At 63.6% G+C, this 19,036-nt stretch overlaps 1 protein-coding gene across 17 annotated transcripts; it reads left to right on the forward strand.

Moving 5' to 3' along the window:
• The first annotated feature begins 1,572 nt into the window (after window positions 1-1,572).
• UBTF (upstream binding transcription factor) lies at window positions 1,573-18,969 on the forward strand. 17 transcript variants are annotated; one of them, XM_075117174.1, is made up of 22 exons: window positions 1,573-1,702; window positions 5,432-5,563; window positions 8,568-8,743; window positions 9,049-9,132; window positions 9,836-9,991; window positions 10,773-10,837; window positions 11,447-11,576; window positions 12,043-12,153; window positions 12,459-12,592; window positions 13,018-13,159; window positions 13,487-13,528; window positions 14,314-14,427; window positions 14,619-14,774; window positions 15,265-15,420; window positions 15,662-15,772; window positions 15,861-15,949; window positions 16,150-16,339; window positions 16,598-16,645; window positions 16,883-16,951; window positions 17,320-17,466; window positions 17,859-17,978; window positions 18,417-18,969. In XM_075117174.1, exons 2-22 carry the CDS (start codon window positions 5,506-5,508, stop codon window positions 18,528-18,530), a joined length of 2,412 nt encoding a protein of 803 aa, XP_074973275.1. In that variant the 5' UTR covers window positions 1,573-1,702; window positions 5,432-5,505; the 3' UTR covers window positions 18,531-18,969. The 17 variants fall into 17 exon arrangements, with proteins under 17 accessions (XP_074973275.1, XP_074973283.1, XP_074973274.1 ...); XM_075117173.1 differs by lacking the exon at window positions 1,573-1,702 and adding an exon at window positions 1,984-2,121; XM_075117178.1 differs by lacking the exon at window positions 1,573-1,702 and adding an exon at window positions 1,984-2,121 and having other exon boundaries at window positions 11,447-11,567.
• Window positions 18,970-19,036: the final 67 nt, after the last annotated feature.

The raw sequence follows: 19,036 nt of genomic DNA on the forward strand, positions 1-19,036 counted from the left end.
GTGGCTGATTTCCAGGGCTCCAGTGTCCCTCCTTGGTGGCAAAAGCCACACAACCGCACGGTGCGGGGGAGGATCTGCGCCGCCATCCAACATAGCTTTTTGGTTAAAAAAAAAAAAAAAAAAAGTTAAAAATTAAAAATGTTGATTTTTTCACGTGTTTGGCCTGAATGTCGCCAAAGAATCTGTGGTGGCTTGTTTTGTTGTATTTTTTTCTTTTGCGATTCTTCCCTCTTGCAAAACAGTGACATTTCACCTAATTCAGACCAGGAAAAACAGCTCAGCCCAGGGCCTTTTCCATGCGGAATAAATATATATATAATTTTTTTTAAGCTTTCACTGGAGGGATTAACTGCTCAGTGCTGAAGCTGGCTGGCACAGCTTGGCACACCTTGGCGGCCGTGCCTGCTGGAGGCAGGCCCGCGGGACGTGGCGGAGGGGCCGTCCGCCCGTCTGTCTGATCCTTTGCTTGGGAATAAGGCCCAAATAAGCCACTTGCACAGCCGGGCTTTTTCTCATCACCACCCCACACCCTCAAATCAGCCTGGGGGGGCCAACTGCACCCAGATTGGGGACTTTTTTTTTTTCCTTTGCCGTATAAACAGGGGTGAAAATCCCTTGGGTCTTGGCCACTCCGGCACAGCTGGCCTGGGAGGTGCCTGCAGCCAGCCAAGCTGGGCAGCTCCAAGGCCTGACCCCGCATTTCCAGGCATCATCCCACATCCCTTGGAGGGGAAGGGGGGGTCCCCACTGCCTCCCGCTCCCCGCTGCCTTGCAGCAGGTGCCTGCCAGAGCTGCCTGCACCGGCCTGGCCGGTAGCGTGCAGATGGCTGGGGCTCGCTGGTAGTGCGCGGGCGGCCGGTAGCGCGCAGATGGCCGGAGCTCGCCGGTAGCGCGCAGATGGCCAAAGCTCGCCGGTAGCGCGCAGATGGCCGGAGCTCGTCGGTAGCGCGCAGATGGCCGGAGCTCGTCGGTAGCATGCGGGCGGCCGGTAGCGCGCAGATGGCCGGAGCTCGTCGGTAGCATGCGGGCGGCCGGTAGCGCGCAGATGGCCGGAGCTCGCCGGTAGCGCGCAGATGGCCGGAGCTCGCCGGTAGCGCGCGGGCGGCCGGGAACGCGGCGGCGGCCTGGAGCAGCCGTGGCGTACGGGCGGCCTGCGGCCATAGCGCAGCCAGCCTCGGCCGGCCGGTAGCGTGCGAGCGGCGGCGGGGCGGCCGGTGCCGTGCAGGCAGCCCGGGGTGGCCGGTGGCGTGCAGGCAGCCTGGGATGGCCCCGTAATTTGCAGGCAGCTTGGGATGGCCGGTAATTTGCAGGCAGCTGCCCGGCCGGGATTGGCTGCGGGGAATGACGCCCAGCACAACAAAGGTGGAGTTGGAGAAATTGCATTAAAAAAAATTAAGAGAGAGAGAGAGGAGAAAGGGAGAGGGGAGCGGAGGGAGGGGAGGAAACTGCCCCTCGCCCGCCCCGCCGGGGAAACCCCCCACCGCGGCCGTGTCCCGGGGCTGCCCGGGGCCGCGGGGCGGGCAGGGAGCGCGGCCCCGCCGCGGCGGAGGGGACCCACCGGGGCGGGAGGCGGCTCGGCTCGGCTTCCCCCCCTCCGCTCCCCCCCCCCCCCCTCCGCTTCCCCCCCCCTTTTTTTTTTTCCCTCTCTCCTTTTTTTTTTTTTTTTTTTTTATGCAAACGCCGGGCGAGGATTGTTGCACATGTAAGGAGATTTTTTTTTTTTTTCTTTCCCTTTCCCCCCCCCTTCCCTCCTCTCTCCTTCCTCCTCCTCCTCCTCCTCTTTTTCTTCTCGCCACAGTGTTGCAAAAGCAAAGAGCAATAAAAAACACGGCGAAAGCGGCGGGAGCGCGGGGCGGCGGCGGCGGCCGGCGGTGCCGCTTGGGGAGCGGCGGAGGCTGGCGGCGGACCCCGGCGCTCAGAGCCCGGCTGATTGGAAGAGAAAACGCAGCGCCATGGAGGCGGGGGAAAGCGCGATCGTCTCTGCGGGGACTGGAGCGCGTCCACGCCCGGGGCCAGCGCTGCAGAGCTGGCCGCCGTTCAACCGCCGCTTCCCCGCCCCGGCCCCGCCGAGCGAGCCCCGGCCCCGCCGAGCCCCGGCCCCCCAAAGCCGCCGGGCCGCAGGTACGTGCCTGCGCCGGGGGAGCGGAGCCGCGCCGCGCCGTGACCGTGCCGCGCCGCCCGGGCTCGCCATTCGCCGCCGCGCCGCTCCGCCGGCGGGGCTGGAGGAGGCGCTTTGTTCCTCCCCGGGCTCCCGCTGCCGCCGCGCACCGGGCTCGGTAAGGCGCCGCCGCTCCGCCGGGAAGGGGGGCTCCGCACCCGCCGAAAACGGGGGGATTAGGGGTTGTTGTTTTTTTTTTGGGGGGTCGGGTTTTTTTGTTTTCGCAGGGGGAGGGATATATTTTTTTATATATATAAAGGAAAGAGAAAAGGCCGGGCTCCGCGCAGGCCCCGCGGGCAGGAAGCCGCCGCCGGGGCTCGCCCGCCCGCTCCGGCCCGCTCCGCGCCGGCGGGGGGCACCGCGCTGGGGCTCGGGGCGGGGGGGAGCGCGGGGCTCGGCGGCCTCGGTGTGCCCCCCCCCCCCCTTCTCTCCCTCCTTTTCCCTTCCCTCTCCTCCTCCTCGCTCCCCTCCCTCCTTCCCGCTCGCCCTCCCTCCCTCCCCGGCTGCCGCAGCTGGATTTCGGGGGCAGGCTTCCAGCGCTGGGCGGTTGTTTTTCCCCAGCCCGGGTGAGTCCCGCGCCGCGGCGGGGAGCTCGGCGCCGCGCTCCGCCGGGTGCGTGCCCGGGCTCGTCCGCTTCTCCCCCACCCCCTCCCCGCGCTTTATTTTTTTTCCCCCCCCCCCCTTATTCTCTTTTTATATTTTCCACCCCCTTCCTTTTTTTTTTTTTTTTTTTCCGCCTTTCTTCCCCCCTTCTTTCTTCCTTTCTTCCCTCCGGACCGGGAGCGGGGCTCCAGCCCCCCGCTGGGTGGGTGGGTGTTTCTGGGCTCGAGGAGGGGTCGCGAAGGGGGGGGGTGGGGGGGGGGGATGAGGGGGCGGCGGTGGTGGCGGTGGGAAAGGAGGGGGGGATGGATTGGGTAGGAGCCGCTCCCCGGGGGTCGGTGCGGGGAGGTCGCGCTGCCCTCGCCCGGCTCGCTGCAGCTGCCCGGCCGCCCCCAGCCGGGCATCCCCGCCCCCCCTTCCCCCTCCTCCTCCTCCTCCTTCTTCTTCTTCTTCCCCCAGCGGCTCCGGCGCGGGGCTGGGGCTGCGGCGGCTCGGCTAGAGCTCCCCCCCTCCTCCTCCTCCTCCTTCCACCTCCTCCTCCTCCTTCTCTCCTCTCCTCCTCCTCCCCCCTTTGCAGCCCGGAGAGGTGGGTTTGTCTCGGCTTTATAACCGCGCCGGCTGCACGGGTGGAGGGGAAGGAGCGGCGGGCGGAGGCGGGCGCAGCCCGGCCATTGTGTGCCGCGGCGGAGAGCGGCCGCGCCGGCCGGTAACGACGGGGGGGATGGCGGATGGGGAAGCCAGGGCGGGCGGGGGGGGGAAGCCGCGGTGCATCGCATCGCTCCGGGGGGCCGGGGGAGCGGAGAGGGGGCCGGGGAGGGGGCTCCCCCTCTCCGCTCCCCCGGACCCCCCCCCCTCCCCCGGACTCGCCTCCATTGTCCGCCCGGGTGGTGGCGGGAGGGGGGGGGGGGGAAGGCGCGGAGCGCGGCTCGCTGGCGCCCGGGTGGGAACCGGGGGCGGGAGGGGACCGGGGAGGCGCCGCCGGGGCCGCCCGCGCTCGGTCCCACCCGGTTCCTGCTGCCTGGCGGAGGAGGAGACTGGAGCTGGCCGGCGGCGCAGGGCATGTGCGGGCTCCCCGCCTCCGCCCGACGGCCCGGCCCCTTCCTCCCCCGCCTCCTCCTCCTCCTCCTCCTCCTCCTCCTCCTCCTCCACCCCCCCCCCCCCCCCGGCGCGGGATCCGGTTCCCCCCCCCCCCGCCCCCCAGGGGGATCCTGCACCCCCATCCCCCCACCACCCTCCCCCCCCCCACGGGGATCCCTCTGCGCGCGCAGCGCGATCGCCCCCCGCCACGCCCCGCGATGATCCGATGGATCCCTCCCCCTGCCACGATCCCGCCTTCCCCACCCCCGGGGCGATCCCTGGTCCCCCCCCCCACCCCCGGGGGGGCTGGGCTGATCCCACCCCGGGGCGATCCCGCATCCAACCCCCGAAGTGGTCCCAGATCCGCCCCCCGCGGGGGCCGATCCAACGCTGCAGCGATCCACCCCCCGCCCTGAGGGCTCATCCCCCCCCCCCGGGGGATCCCCCATCCACCCCCCTGGGGACTGATCCCCCCCTGAGGCGGTCCCAGATCGCCCCCCCCCCTCCCCGGGGTGGATCTGCCCCACACAGCGATCCCCCAGGGCCTGGTGGGTCCTGCACCCCCACAGGGCCAATCCTCAATGCCCCCCCAGGGCGATCCTCTCTCTGGCCCTCGGCCTGGATCCCCCCAGCACCCCTCCCAAGGCCCAGGTTTCTCCTAGACCCCCCCCAGGATCCCCCTTCGGGTGCCTGGCTCCCCCTGGGCCCCCCACAGGCCTGGGGCCTGCCTCCCCAGGGCCCCCCCTCCTCCCCAGGGCCCTCGGCCTCTCCCCTCGGGGTGATGAGGCCCGGCTCCCTCTGCCACGGGATCCCCCCTAGGGATTCCCCCCACAGGCTGGCGTCCTGTTCCCCCCTGTCCCCACCCCCCCCAGGCTCTGGAGTCCCCCCACCAAGGCCTCTCACTGGCTCACCCGCCCGGGATCTGGGGGGGGATCCTTCCCCTAGAGTTGAAATGTCCTTCTCCCTCAGGGGAGCCCCGACCCCCTCCCAGGCGTGTGGAGGTCTTTCCCCAGAGCTCCCCAAATGGGTGACCCCCCCCGAGCCCCCTTGGATCTTGGGTTGTGGCCCCCCCACCCCGGGGAGGATCGCACTGGATCTGTGGTGCCCCTTCCTTTGAGACCCCTGTTTTGGGGGGGTGACCCCCCTCCAGGAGATCCCTTGGAGCCCTGTTGGCTCAGGTCCCCCTGACCCCACTGCAGATACCCTGAGCCCTTCTCTCCTTGGATCCGTGGGGATCCCCCCGGATCATGCCCCTGCCCACGCACCCCTGTTCTTTCCCTCCCCACCAGGGTGGGGGGTCATGCCACCGTTCAGGATCCCCCCTCTCCAACCCCCACCCCCCCCCCCCCCCCAGGATCTCTGGGACCCCCCCCATGCACCCACCTTCTCCTCCCTTATTACCTCTGCCCCGCACCCCTCTCCAGGGCCCCCCCAAACCTCAAAGGGCTGGGGAGGGGGGGGATCCAGCACCTCAATCATCTGGGAGTGGGGGGGGACACACACAGACACCTGCATCAGGCCCCCCGTTCCCCATCAGGGGTTGGGGGTCCCCCCAGCCTAGGGGGGTGCCTAGCAGGGGTCTCTCTTTCCTTGCAGAGCCGAGCGGGAGTGATCTCCGGTAGCGCGCGAGGGAGCCGGCGGGGACCGTCCTGGGCGCAGGCAGGTGGAGGATGAACGGCGAAGCCGAGTGCCCTGCAGACTTGGAAATGACAGCTCCCAAAAACCAAGGTGAGGCCAGCCCCCAGAGCCCCCCGCCCCACGCTGCAGGTCCCACAGGAATGCCACCGCTGCCACTTTTTTTTTTTTAATAATAATTAAAAAAAATCCTCGGGGCAGCCCTTCTGTCCGAGGGATGGGGGAGCCGCACGGGCACCAGCAAATCCCAACTGTGCCGGGGGGATTTGGCTCTCCCGATGCCGGCTCCGCCACAGGGGAGCACGCACACGCGTGCGAGTGTGCAGATGCACGCGCCGGTGCACTGTCAGCCCCCCCGGTGGAAGGCGGCCACCGGCTCGCGGCGTCGGGGATGCTCTTTTTGGGCGGCTGGTGTTTCAGCTGGGGTGGGGGTGGGGGGGTGGGGGGCTGGCACAAAGAGGTGCTGCCTTCGCCGTTCACATCTGGGCTGCATTAAAAGCCAAGCCGTTACCTTGGGCCTCCGGCTTCCAGACCCTGGGATGACATCAGAGGTTCAGCTTTTATTGGAAAAGAGGGAGGAAAACAAGAAAAATAGGGGCGTTTTTATTTGGGGCAGTCCACCTGGGCAGCGGGGCTCTGCTACCACACCACCCAAAAACTCCCTGGGTCTCCCCCGAAACCCCAGGGAGTGCGGTCCGGCCCCCCTCGCCCGCCTGGTTCCCCCGTTTTTCCTGCCTTGCCGCAGTCGGTTTGTTGCCCCGAGCGAACCCGGCTGGAGCACGTGTCCTTCGCTGGGTCTTTAGATGGATTTAATTACACCGGGGCAGCTTTCCTAATATAGACCCGGCCCGGCCGATGCCAGGAGAGCCGGGGATAAATCGGTCCCAGGGCACAGACAACCCCATTCATCTTGGCGGGTGAACTCCGCAATTCCGGCGTTTTTCAGCAAACCCCAGCCCGAGGGAAGGGGGATGGAGGGATGGGGGGGCCGAGTGTGGGGTCCCCGTTGTCCCCACCCTGCTGCCGGCGAGGGTTTTGGGAGGTTTCCGCAGTTTGTTACACATCCCTGTGAGCTGTGGTCATTCCGGCCATCTGCTGGTGGGGGGGGTCATGCACGGCCAAAGGTCTTGAGGCGTTCCTGCGTTGTGTGTGTGGGGGAAACTGAGGCAGGGGGCTTGTTGATGGGGGCAGGGTTGGGGGGGGGTCTTGTCTCCTCCCTCCCCACTTAATTTTCATGGCTGTGCTGCTTTGGGTTATTTCTCCTGATTTCTGCAAGTAAAGTTGGCACCAGCTTCACGGCCTGTTTCTGCCTCGTTGGTCCTTGCCTGGGGGGATCTGGAAAGCAGACGGGAAAAAGAGGAAGACAAAATTCTGGGCTCGGTGTCCCCCCCCCCCAGCTCTGATTCCCCCCCAGAGGCACTGCAGGGGACGGGCTTTTCCCATCTCTTTTCCCCCTTTTTGGGGCGCCCCGTTTTGGGGCTCTGAATCCGGGACTGTGGAGATGCGTCCCGAGCTGCTGGGCTCCCTGCTTTATGGGGGGGCTCTTTCCATCTTTCCCCCTCAAATTAATCCCTAATTGACCTGATGAGGCAACTATGGAGACTGGCCAGATCCCAAACTGTTCCTGCCTCGACCGCCCAACCTGACAGGTCCAGGAGGCAAAGTGGGGTGGGAGGGCAGGTCCTGGCTGTGCTCCCCGCACCCGGCTCTGGATCCCATGTGTCGTTTAACATCCCTCAGATTTGGGGCTCAAGGGGGGTTTCCCCTTTGCCGGACCGATGCAGAGGCAGGACAGGGAGGCAGGCAGGAGGCAGAGGTGGTGCTTTCGCACCTGTGGAGTTTGAGCAGAGGGAGAGCTGCAGCCGGGTATTTCTGGGGGCTTGTTTTCATTCCTGGGGACGGAGGGAGAGGGAGATGCTCCCTTCAAATCTATGGCCGGCTGCACTGTCCCTGTCTCACCGGGATGCTCTGTGTCCCTTCGGCAGCTCCGAACACCCCAGTCTTCGTCCGGCAGTGATGTGGGGCTGGGGACACCATGGAGAGCCAGTCCTGCACCCGGGGAGCCCTTGGGTTGGGGCGTCCTTCCCAGGCTGAAGCAGGCAGGGCTGCGTGTGCGTGCGGCTTGGGGCTCTGCTCCTCCTCCAGCCCGTCCCCAGGGACCTCTCTTTCCGCTCCCAGGGCTTGCAGCTTTTCCCCAGGGCCACCCATCTTTGCACAACACCCAGGGCTCCTCTCCCCAGCCGGCACGGAAGCTCGGGGCAGAGAGCCCTGCAGAGGAATTCCCCTGGTGAGGAAGCAGCCCCAGAGTCGGTGCTGGATGGGGCATTCGGTGCTGGGATATCCTGCCTGCTGCCTGTCCCGTCCGGCACTGCCACCCATCGAGGCATCCTAGTTGTTCCAGGCTCCCCGGCTTTGCTGTCTGTCTGTCCCACTGTCCCAGCAGCTTGTTCATATGGGAGTTGGGGATGCTCCTCCCGGCAGCTCAGGGGATGTTGGGGTGGCGTAACCATCACCCCTGCGCCGTCAGGGACCCCGCTGTGAGACGGGGGCTGTGCTGGGCTCTGGCACCCCCCCGGCTTTGTGATCTCTGAGCTTTGACCTTGGCAGAGGTCAACGTGGAGCTAGGTCCCAGGTGATGGCAAGGCTTTCCGAGTTGAAGGAAAAGCAGCACTGAGGGGTTTCCCATTGCTCTGGACACATCTTTTCCACTTAGAAAGTGGGTGTCTCTTTGGCTGGAGAGCGCATCGCTCCCATCTTGCTCCGCAGGGCTTCGCTCCCGTGCATAGGAAATAGCCCTCCGCTCCCGTGCGGCAGAGCCGTCGCCTTATCTGATGGTGTACTGGGATGATCGAGTCTCTCTGGTTTGCACTGAGTGGATTTTCTAGCTTTGCCCAGATTGTTTTGGCCTGTAGAAAGTTGCTCGAGGGTGATGGAAACAGCCACGTCCCTTTGATCTTTAATCTCGAGAGGCAGCATGTGGAGATTACGTGTCCCGGCGTGCGGTCCGGAGCTGCACGCTGGGAGCTGTAGTCCCTGTGTCCTGCCGGGAAGGCTGCCTGCCCGTCGCTGCTGCTAAGCCTGTTTCTTTGCTGCTTAGACCGCTGGTCTCAGGAGGACATGCTGACTCTGCTGGAGTGCATGAAGAATAACCTGCCCTCCAATGACGGGAGCAAGTTCAAAACCACCGAGTCCCACCTGGATTGGGAGAAAGTGGCTTTCAAGGACTTCTCGGGGGAGATGTGCAAGATGAAGTGGATGGAGATTTCGAACGAGGTAACCGACAGCCGCACGGGGCTCAGAGGTGTCTCCACGAGAGGGACCGAGCGTCCCGGTGACCTCCCAGGGCTATTTGAAACGCTCGAGTTCAGCACCCCGAGTCCTCGGCTCTTAGTGCCAGCACCATCCCGCTGCCGTCGGCGTTGCAAAGCCTTCGGAGGCGCTGGGTCGGGTCGTTTGCGCGGTGGCATTACAAAACCCTGTGGGTTTATGCTGTGCCGAGCATGGCTCAGTGCCGAGCAGGGATCTGCCCTGCCCCCTGCGCAGCCTGTTCACTTTTGTGGCCCTTCATTACCCCGCAGGTGAGGAAGTTTCGGACCCTCACAGAGCTCATTATGGACGCTGAAGAGCACGTGAAGAATCCTTACAAGGGCAAAAAGCTCAAGGTATCGAGCAGGAATTGGGGTCTGTCCCTAAAGGGGGACATCACCCTTCCCTGGGATGGGGGGCTGTCACCCATGTGGCACCCCAGACCTGTGTGGCTCTGCCGCCAGAGCCCCTGCAGGCACCTCACTGCCCGTAATCCCCGCAGCCGGCTGCCCAAGGCTCCGGAGGCCACGGGCTCTGGGCCCGGGCCAAGTCCAGGGTACATTTAATATGGCTGGCTGTATTGCTGGCAGCCTGCATCCAAGTTTAGCACTGGGGGGGCCGAGAAGCTGCCGTCCTATTCCTGGCCTCCCGAGTCGGGTGGGGTGCTGCTTTCAGCCACGTGGCCCCAGGGCAGCCGATGCTCTGCCACTGGCCGTCCCTGGGGGGTGGGTCACATCCCCTCCTCCTGCCTCAGTTTCCCCTCTGGCAGCAAAACCACTCTGTGCCAACAGCTCTGGGTGGCTGGAGGCTGCTCCCGAGATACCCAGCCTTGGGATATTGTAGTTCTTGGGGAAGGGAGCCCTTGCTCCCAGCATTTTTCCCCTCCTTGCCTGCAAAGCTGGGGTGCTCCCATGTCAGGGAGCTGGATCACCAGCAGGGCTGGATGGAGGCAGGTCTCCCCCAGTACTGGGGGGAGCTGGGAGCCGGCTGGGTTTGGCTGTGCCCCCCACGGTGCCGCCAGCTCTGCACTCAGTGTCTGCCGCTCTGCTATCTCCCCAGAAACACCCCGACTTCCCCAAGAAGCCCCTGACTCCCTATTTCCGCTTCTTCATGGAGAAGCGGGCCAAATATGCCAAGCTTCACCCTGAAATGAGCAACCTGGATCTCACCAAGATCCTGTCCAAGAAATACAAGGAGCTTCCCGAGAAGAAAAAGGTACGGGGGTGGAATCAGCAAACCCCTTCCCAGTTGTGTGCCTCTGCGTGCTGGGCTCTGCCTGCCCAGCTCTCCCAGTAAAACCATCAGAGCCCAGCCTCTGCCTGGTGAGGGTTTAATCTAGCTCTCGATGGGAGAAACCTGGGTGCTTGTTTAGTCCCGTCAGACCAGTAAGACTTCCTTTCCTTTTCCTGTCCTGGTTCCCAGGATCCTTGGGGTGGAGGCTGGCTGGGTCTGTCCGTTGGTCCGTCTCTTCCAGACGGACCTGGATGGTGACTTTGCTGTTGGGTGGATCTGTATTTACCGCTGGGGTTAAATCACACGCCCCGCCATGGCTGCCTTGTTCGAGCGAGGGATGGAGGGGCAGGCGCTGCTCCGAGCCGTGGGAGTTGCTGGGAAGAGAGCTGCCCATCTCACCTCCGGCTCTGGAGGTGGCCTTGGGCTCGGCCAGAGCCCGGGCAGGCGTTTTGGGTGCCCCAGTTCTCAGTCTGGGTGGATTTGCCACCAGCAGGAAAGATCCCGGGCACAAAGTCCTGCTGTGCCCTCTTGCCCAGGGCTGCTCAGGTGCAGGGAGAGGGAGGAGATCCTGCCTCTGAATCCTTGGCCAGGCTGGAAACCCTCAGCTGGGAGCTGCAGGACCAGTGTGATGGGCTGGAGAGCCCTCGTGTCCCTTTAGGGGTGGTGGGGTGCGCAGCCGATAGGGACAACAGGGATGTATCTGCCTGCCCATTCCCCAGTGCTGACATCCCTCTCCACCTCCCTGGTGGCTTTGTGTCCCCAGATGAAATACATCCAGGACTTCCAGCGAGAGAAGCAGGAGTTTGAGAGGAACCTGGCGAGGTTCAGGTGAGCGGGCAGCCCCCCGGCATTCCCCCAGGCCACTCCAGGCAGAGCCAGTCTCCCTTCCTGCGTGTAGCTCACAGAGGAAGCCCGGATGGGTGCTGGGGCTTGAAGGCAGAAGGGAAGGGGAGATGCTGAAAACAAAAAAAAAAAAAAGCAAGGAAAAGGTGTCTGAGAGCAGCCCTCCAGCTGGGACACTCAGCGAGGGGGGGAGAGGACCAGCCACGCTCTGGGGGTTAGGGTCTGCAATGGGAAGACAGGCGCCCTGTCACCACCACTGTTAAAAGCTGAAGCGACCATCCCATTCCCCCCAGACCTTCCCTTCGAACGTGGTCGCTGTGACCCAGGTGGATCCTGGCGTTCCCAACGACCGGCTGCTGCTTCAGGGGTGCAGCCCAGCCTGGTGCATTAAAGGGGATGCTTGTAGCTGATGCTCCCCCAGGAGGGGCTCCTAAAACCCTCCTGCTCTTTTTGGTGATGCCCCCAGTACCTGAGCCCCTGGAGGCTCAGCCCTGCAGGGACAGTTACCCCTTAGCAGGGAGGTTTAGGGGGTGCTCTCCTTCCACCTGCAACCTCCGTAATGCTCTCCCTTCCCCGCCTCCTTGCCGGGTAAAGGGAAGATCACCCGGATCTCATCCAGAACGCCAAGAAATCCGACGTCCCTGAAAAACCCAAGACCCCCCAGCAGCTGTGGTATAACCACGAGAAGAAGATCTACTTGAAAGTGCGTCCAGATGTGAGTACGGTGGGTGGGAGTGCGTGTGAGCGTGAGTGTTGAGGGGTCCTGTACCCCGCTGCTGGGGGGAGAGGAGGGGGAAACGAGAAGCATTTTAGGGGGGGGACGGGATGGAAGACACCGCTAGGAGCTCCCAGCAGTCTGGACGGAGGTAAGAAGGGGCTCTGCACATCTGGAAGAGGCTCGGGGATACAGATCCTGCTTTTTGCCTACAGTCGAAGGGGTGACCACAGCCTGAGTCAGGGCAGGAAAGATTTCCAGCACAGACATCCACCTCTGGCCATGCCCCACACTCGCACGCACCCCCTTCCCCGGCCACGAGCTCGGCTCGCAGCCACCCCGCGGCCCCAAGCCGGGTGCCGCCGGGACAAGATGGTGGGCAACACTATTTTTGCCTTTTTTTTTTTTTTTTTTCCCCCTTCTTCTTTTTTTGGATTTTACCCCTCTGCCCTCACCTCTGGCTTTGGGTTTTCAGGCCACCACGAAGGAGGTGAAAGAGTCGCTGGGCAAGCAGTGGTCTCAACTCTCGGATAAAAAGAGGCTGAAATGGATTCATAAGGCCCTGGAACAGCGGAAGGAGTACGAGGTAGGGAGCAGCCTCACACGTTCCCCTCCACACTCGTCCCTATGTTCACTCCAAACCACTCTGCCTCCCGGCTGCAGCCGCCGCCGGCTAGCCCGCCTCACCCGATAGCCAGTGTGGGGGTTCAGCCAGATCCCTGCAGGTCCCTAGAGAGTCTGAGCCCTGCCTCCTCCAGCAGCATTCGGGGAAGGGAGAAGTACCCCTGGGGAGATGATTAGGGCAATGGTTGGCTTCTCTTTCCTCCTCCTCTGGCCCCCAGCCAGGCGGGGATCGGAGCCCCTCTTCTGACTGCTCTCCATCCTTTGCAGGAGATCATGCGTGACTACATCCAGAAGCACCCCGAGCTGAACATCAGCGAGGAGGGCATCACCCGCTCCACCCTCACCAAGGCTGAGCGCCAGCTCAAGGACAAGTTTGATGGACGACCCACAAAGCCCCCTCCGTGAGTCCTGTCCCTCCTCATTCGGGTGCGAGGGATGTGTGTCTCTCTGAGCTGTCGGGCGGGCGCTGGTTCTTGCTAACGAGGAAACTGGGGCTCTGCCTGGCTTGGAGAGCCCTGAGAGCGTCGTTTCTGGGACCATGGGCATGGGCTGTTGATGACCCCGTTAAACTGGTCCTTAAATATACATTAAATACATACTTGCAGAGAACCTGAGCGAGGTTTATGGTGATGCTGTGTGCTCTGGGTTAGGGCGTAATCTAAACCCTAGCTTCCCTAAAATGCCCTGGCAGAGCACTTCACTGCCTGGTGCAACCCAGAGGGCAGCTGGGGAGCCTCGGCGGGGTTCTTAGCATCCAGCCAGCTCCACAGAGGGGACACGAACGGGGCAGGTTGTCCCTAATGCTGGGTCCCTCCGTCAATTGCAGGAATAGCTACTCCCTGTACTGTGCAGAGCTGATGGCCAACATGAAAGACGTGCCCAGCACCGAGCGGATGGTGCTGTGCAGCCAGCAGTGGAAACTGCTCTCCCAGAAGGAAAAGGACGCGTACCACAAAAAGTGTGATCAGGTGAGTGGCCGAGGATGGACAGACGGGTGGACAGGCAGATGGGCACCGGTGCTGTGGGGAGGGAGGGAGGAGGAGGGTGGGAGAGCTTGGGCTACAAATTTCACTGGAAATGAGCCCCTCGCCCTTCCTTAGTGCCTGCTCTTGCTCTCTTGACCACCAATTCCCCCTGAGGTCCTCAGGCTCCCCAGTCCCAAGTGTGTGGGACCAGCAGATGGTCTGGGTGGAGGATGCTGTTGCCGAGGGGGCCGAGGCTGGGTCAGGGACTGCACGAGGAAGGGGTGGGGTGGGGGATCTCTGTGTAACCGCCCGCCTCCCGTCTCCCTGCAGAAAAAGAAAGACTATGAGATTGAGCTCCTCCGCTTCCTGGAGGTGAGTATTGTGGGGGTGCCTCGGCTATTGGGTACCGGAGACCCTGAATGTGGGGAGGGAGCTCTGGCCAGGGGCTGAGATGGGTTAAACAGGGGCTGCACTGATCCTGCCCTCTTCTGCTCCCCCTGAAATGTGGCTGGACCCAGCCATGGGTGCTGTGCAGAGGTGTTTGCACATAGTCTTGACCCTTCCCCAGCTGCCCTAATGCCTGACCCAGTGTCTTCCAGTTGGGCACTGGGAGGTGGGGATAGGCCGCCCCAGCCGGGAGAGGAAGCTGGGGGTGGGCAGAGGGCTGGTGCTGGAGGAAGGGTTGCCACCAGTGGCTGCGGCTGTGCAGGCGGCAGCGAGTCTCGCTTCCTTTCCTTGGCTGGGGTGTAGGCGGGGGGAGCCGCACCAAGGCCGTCCCAGCATCGTGCTCGGTCCCCGGGCGGACGTGACGCGGCCCCGGCTGCATCTGCAGGGGCAGCGGGTGGAAAACCCAGGGGTGTGACCGGATCTGGGCACCTGCCCACCCTGCCTTTGCGGGGAGGAAGTAGATGAGACTGAGCCGGGGAGGGGACAGAGCTGGGGAAGAGAGACATTGCACTGTGATGGGGGTGACACAGGCATGGGGAGCCCCAGGCTGCGCAGCCAGGCTTGCGGTGCCTGATGTTGGCCCCTGGCTGGGATGGCTTTTGGACCAGGACAACTGAGTGCGTTAGGTCCCCCTTCCCCAGTGTCTCTGCTCCCTGATTGCATCAAAGCCTCCTTAGCATCGGGCCATCTAACCGTGTCTATCCTCCCAGAGCCTGCCCGAGGAGGAGCAGCAGCGGGTGCTTGGTGAGGAGAAGATGCTGGGCAGCAACCGGAAAGGGGCGACGAGTCCTGCCTCCAAAAAGTCCTCACCAGAGACTGGCAAGGTGAGAGCGGCAACTGGAGATGAATCAGTGCATGCCAGAGGCATGGGATGGGGTTTGGGCATCTCAGGGTGCTCTGAGGGCTTCTTTCATTGGTTCTTTCATTATGGTTTTCCTGGGGTTCCTTGCTGCCAGTGTGAGGCAGGTCCCCTCTGTGTGCTCACCCCCACCCACGGCCCCTGTCCCTCCTGCAGGCCAGCTCAGAGAAGCCCAAACGGCCCATCTCCGCCATGTTCATCTTCTCGGAGGAGAAGCGGAAGCAGCTGCAGGAGGAGCGGCCGGAGCTGTCGGAGAGCGAGCTGACCCGGCTCCTGGCCCGCATGTGGAATGACCTCTCCGAGAAGAAGAAGGTTGGTACCGTCCCCAACCCTCCTCCTCCATCCCCGTCTCCGCTGCCCTCGCACGCCCCGTTGGGCATCTCCAGCAGCCATGGGGACGCTGCCTGTCCTTGTCCTGCTGCGAGGGGCTTTGCTCGCCCCCAGGCACTGCAGGCAGGGGACAGTTGTCCCCAGGAGCATCACAGCTCTGGCGAGCCATCACCCAGGCACCGGTGTCGGTACCGATGGGTCCTCCCGGCTGTTCCCTCTCCCTTTCATGACCTGGTGGGTCAAAACCCAGCAGCTTAAGAAACCTTGGAGGGTCCCTGAGCCTCAGTTTAAAGGCTTTCTGGTTTTCCTGGCGGGGGGAGGTCAATGGTGGGGGGCTGCTGGTGCTACAGTGGGGACAGCAGTGGGGGAAGCTGCAGCATCTTGCTGCGTGCCCTCCTGGTGCTTGGTGGCCGGGGGCTTGTGCCCGGGTGGCCGTGCTGCCCCTTCAGCCCCGCCATGCACCCTTGCGCAGGCCAAGTACAAAGCGCGGGAGGCGGCGATGAAGGCGCAGTCGGAGAAAAAGCACGGCTCAGATAAAGAGGAGCGTGGGAAGCTGCCTGAGTCTCCCAAGACGGCCGAGGAGATTTGGCAACAGAGCGTCATCGGAGACTACCTGGCTCGTTTCAAGGTGAGCAATGGGCTGGGAAGGGAGCTGGAAGTGGGATCGTTGCTCCCACCAGCAGGAATTGCCCTGCACCTTCTCCCCCTGCTTTCACACCCAAGGCAGCGGGTTGGGAGGCACGGGGAGGACAGGGGTCACAGCGAGGGAGCGGGTGTCCCCTGGTCCGTGGCAGAGCTGGCGGTAGCACCCTGGCACCCCAGGCATCTTGGGTGCATCTGTAATGTGGCGTGGGGGGTCTGTGCTGCAGAATGACCGGGGGAAGGCACTGAAGGCCATGGAGGCCACTTGGAACAACATGGAGAAGAAGGAGAAGCTGATGTGGATCAAGAAGGCGGCGGAGGATCAGAAGCGATACGAGGTGGGTCCCTGCTCCGTCCCACCCCTCGCTGTGCCCTTGCAGCAGTGCTCCCCGTGTCTCCCTGACCCCTCTTTCTCCTCCCGCTCAGAGGGAGCTGAGCGAGATGCGGGCCCCTCCATGCTCCACCAACTCCGCCAAGAAAATGAAGTTCCAGGGAGAGCCGAAGAAACCCCCTATGTGAGTACCTGAGGTCTGGGGTCCGAAAAGCTGGGTCTGGCTGGCCCAGCTGGGCACGCGGGCTGGTACAAAAGAGCCTGGAGCAGCCTTGGGGTGGAGGGAGCGTGGGCTGAACCGTGGTGGGGATGGCTGGTGGTTAGCGCGGGTTGCTTGTGGCCATGCATGCCATCTGATCCGGTCTCTGTGCTCCCCGCTTGCAGGAACGGTTACCAGAAGTTCTCCCAGGAGCTGCTGTCGAACGGGGAGCTGAACCACCTCCCGCTGAAGGAGCGGATGGTGGAGATCGGCAGCCGCTGGCAGCGCATCTCCCAGGGCCAGAAGGACCACTACAAAAAACTGGCAGAGGAGCAGCAGAAACAGTACAAGGTGCACCTCGACATCTGGCTCAAGGTGAGCATTGGACCCTTGTGCCTGGTGGGGGGCACCAGGGGGCTCTGGGGTTGGATGTCCTTGGGGATGCTTGGCATGGTCTCTGCTCGCAGTCTTCCTCTGGGAACCACCATCTCCAGACCCTTCTTTGCCATTTTGTAGCTTAAAGGGCCTTGAAATAAATATATGCGGGGAGGGGGTGCCCTGTGCTAGAGTCCTTCCCCTCACCATGCCTGCCCAGCCCTCCCTGCACCCTGACCATCTCCCCTGTCTCCGCAGAGCCTCTCACCCCAGGAGCGGGCTGCCTACAAGGAACACACTTCCAATGTGAGTATCCACCTGGTGCCGCAGTGGGGGGGACCCGGGGGCTTGGGGCTGGGCTGGGCTCAGCCCGGGGTGAGGTTAGGCTGTGCGGTAGATGAGCCAAGCTCAGGGGAGCCCCTCAAAGGGATTCACCCCTGTAGCAGCTCAGCAGTGGGGTTTTCTCCGTGCCAGGCCCTGGGGAAGGAGCTTATCTCAAGCCCTGCAGCTCTAAATGGTTTTGCTTTGTTCCACCCCCTGCAGAAACGCAAGAGCATAGGGAAGATCCGGGGCCCCAACCCCAAGATGAAGCCAACGATGCAGTCCAAGTCGGTGAGTGCTCTGCGCTGGGGACCGCCGGCACCCACCGCCCTGGGATGGGCGTCCTGGGGGGACCCAGACCTCTCCTTGAGACAATAAACCAAGGGCCCTCCCCAAATCTGTGCTCAAAACCCACCCAGCTCTGATTTTGCCCCTCTACAGTCTACGCCATCCCCTTGTTCCCACTCCGGGAGCCTTTTTGGGGCCATTTGTAAGATAAATGGGGAAAGGCTCCCAGGCAGGGTGTGGGGTAGGAGCCACCTGGTCCCGCTCGGTGGATGGAGGAACCCAAAGGCTGACGGCCAAGGATGGGGTGGTGCACCCATGGGTGCTGGGGTCCCGGGGTGCCCGCCCGCGACCAACCCCCTCCCGCCCTGCAGGAGTCAGAGGACGATGACGAGGAGGAAGAGGAGGAGGAAGATGACGACGAAGATGAGGATGACGACGATGACAACGGTGACTCGTCAGAAGAGGGTGGCGACTCCTCGGAGTCCAGCAGCGAGGAGGAGAGTGAGGACGGGGACGAGGTGAGGCTGCGGTGCGTGCCGCGGGGAGGGCGGTGGGGCCATCCCAGGCCCCGCTCCGCTCCCGTACCGCTCGCTCTGCCCCACCCCCCACCCCCCCGCCCCCCGACTCACCCTCCTCCGGGGCTGGGGGGCATCCGCACCCGGGCTCAGATAGGACCGTGGCGGAGGAGCTCCTGGGAAGTGGGGGGACAGAGGGAGGCGAAGGGGAACGGGATCCCCCCCACTACCCGGCGTTCCCGGGGAGGGTGCGAGGAGCAGCCGCGGGGCGTAGTTAGGAGCAGCCTCGGGACGTAGAGGTGCGGGTTGTGCAGAGCCCCCAGTGAGCAGAGAAAAATCTCCTGTCTTTTTCCTGGTGGAGATACTGAGTCTGGTCTCGGCTCCGTTTGCGCCAGTGTGAATGCCGAGTAAGTCACCAGAGTCAAAGTTTTACACCGGTGCAACTGAAATCAGAGTATGCTGGATGGCGCTGGGGCCAGAAACCGTGTCCGTGCCTTGTGCTCGCCACCGGACAGGTGAGGTGTTTCGACCCCCTCGTTGGTCTCAGCTCACGCCTCTTCCTTCCCTGGCTTTAGAGGGGGGAAACTGAGGCACGAGGCGGGTCGGGTACCCTACCTCGGATCGTGTAGCGAGGCAGTGGCAGAGGTGAGGGTAGGACCCCCGCGCGCTGCTCCGGCACGCTCCCCCCCCCGCCCCCGGCACCCCCGAGCTGAGCCCTTGCAAACTCACTCCTGCCCTGCGCCCCTGTTCCATCCCCACCCCCACCCCGGGGTGGCAGCAGCGGGAGGGATGGGGTTGCACCCCCCTCACTCTGCAGTGGGGACACCCCCCCCCCCCCCCGTGCCGCAGCGGGGAGGGCGAGCAGGGGGTGTGGGGGAGATGATGGATGGAGCCGGGGCCCCCCGCCCTGCCGCTAACCCCCTCCCCATCCTCTCTGCCACTCCCCCCCCCAGAACGACGAGGATGATGAAGACGAGGATGATGAGGATGAGGATGACAACGACTCGGAGGGCAGCAGCAGTTCCTCCTCCTCCTCGGGGGACTCCTCCGACTCCGACTCCAACTGATCCGGCCAAGCTCTTAGTAACGTCGTTTGGTTTCTCGGTTTCGGTCCCGAATCCCCTCTCCAGCCCCCCAAAACCCCTTCCTCCTCTTCCTCCCGCTCCCCCCCGGCGAGCTGCAGCCCCCTCGTGGGACCCCCCCAACGCGGGGAGCGGGGGCCGGAGGTACCCCTCCGCCGAGCTCACACTACGGAGGGGGAGCCGGGGGCCGCTCCCCCCTGGGCCAGGGGGAGGGGAGGGGGCAAGCCCCCCCATCCCTCCCACCCCCCCTTTTTACTCTCCCCTTACCAAGGGAGGGGAAGCGATTATTATTTTCTTTTTTTTTTTGAGATTTCATTATTTTCGGAGGGCCACCCTGTCCTCACCCCCTTCACACCCTCATTACCAGCTCTGGACTTTATAGAAAGAAAACAAAAAAAACACAGGAAAAAAAAAACAAAACAAACTACTCCCCCTCCCCCTTTTTTTTTATTAAAATACCCACAAATGGATCCCCCCACCCCGCGCAGACC

This window comes from Phalacrocorax aristotelis, chromosome 23 (assembly GCF_949628215.1).
Source record: "Phalacrocorax aristotelis chromosome 23, bGulAri2.1, whole genome shotgun sequence".
Lineage (NCBI taxonomy): Eukaryota > Metazoa > Chordata > Aves > Suliformes > Phalacrocoracidae > Phalacrocorax > Phalacrocorax aristotelis.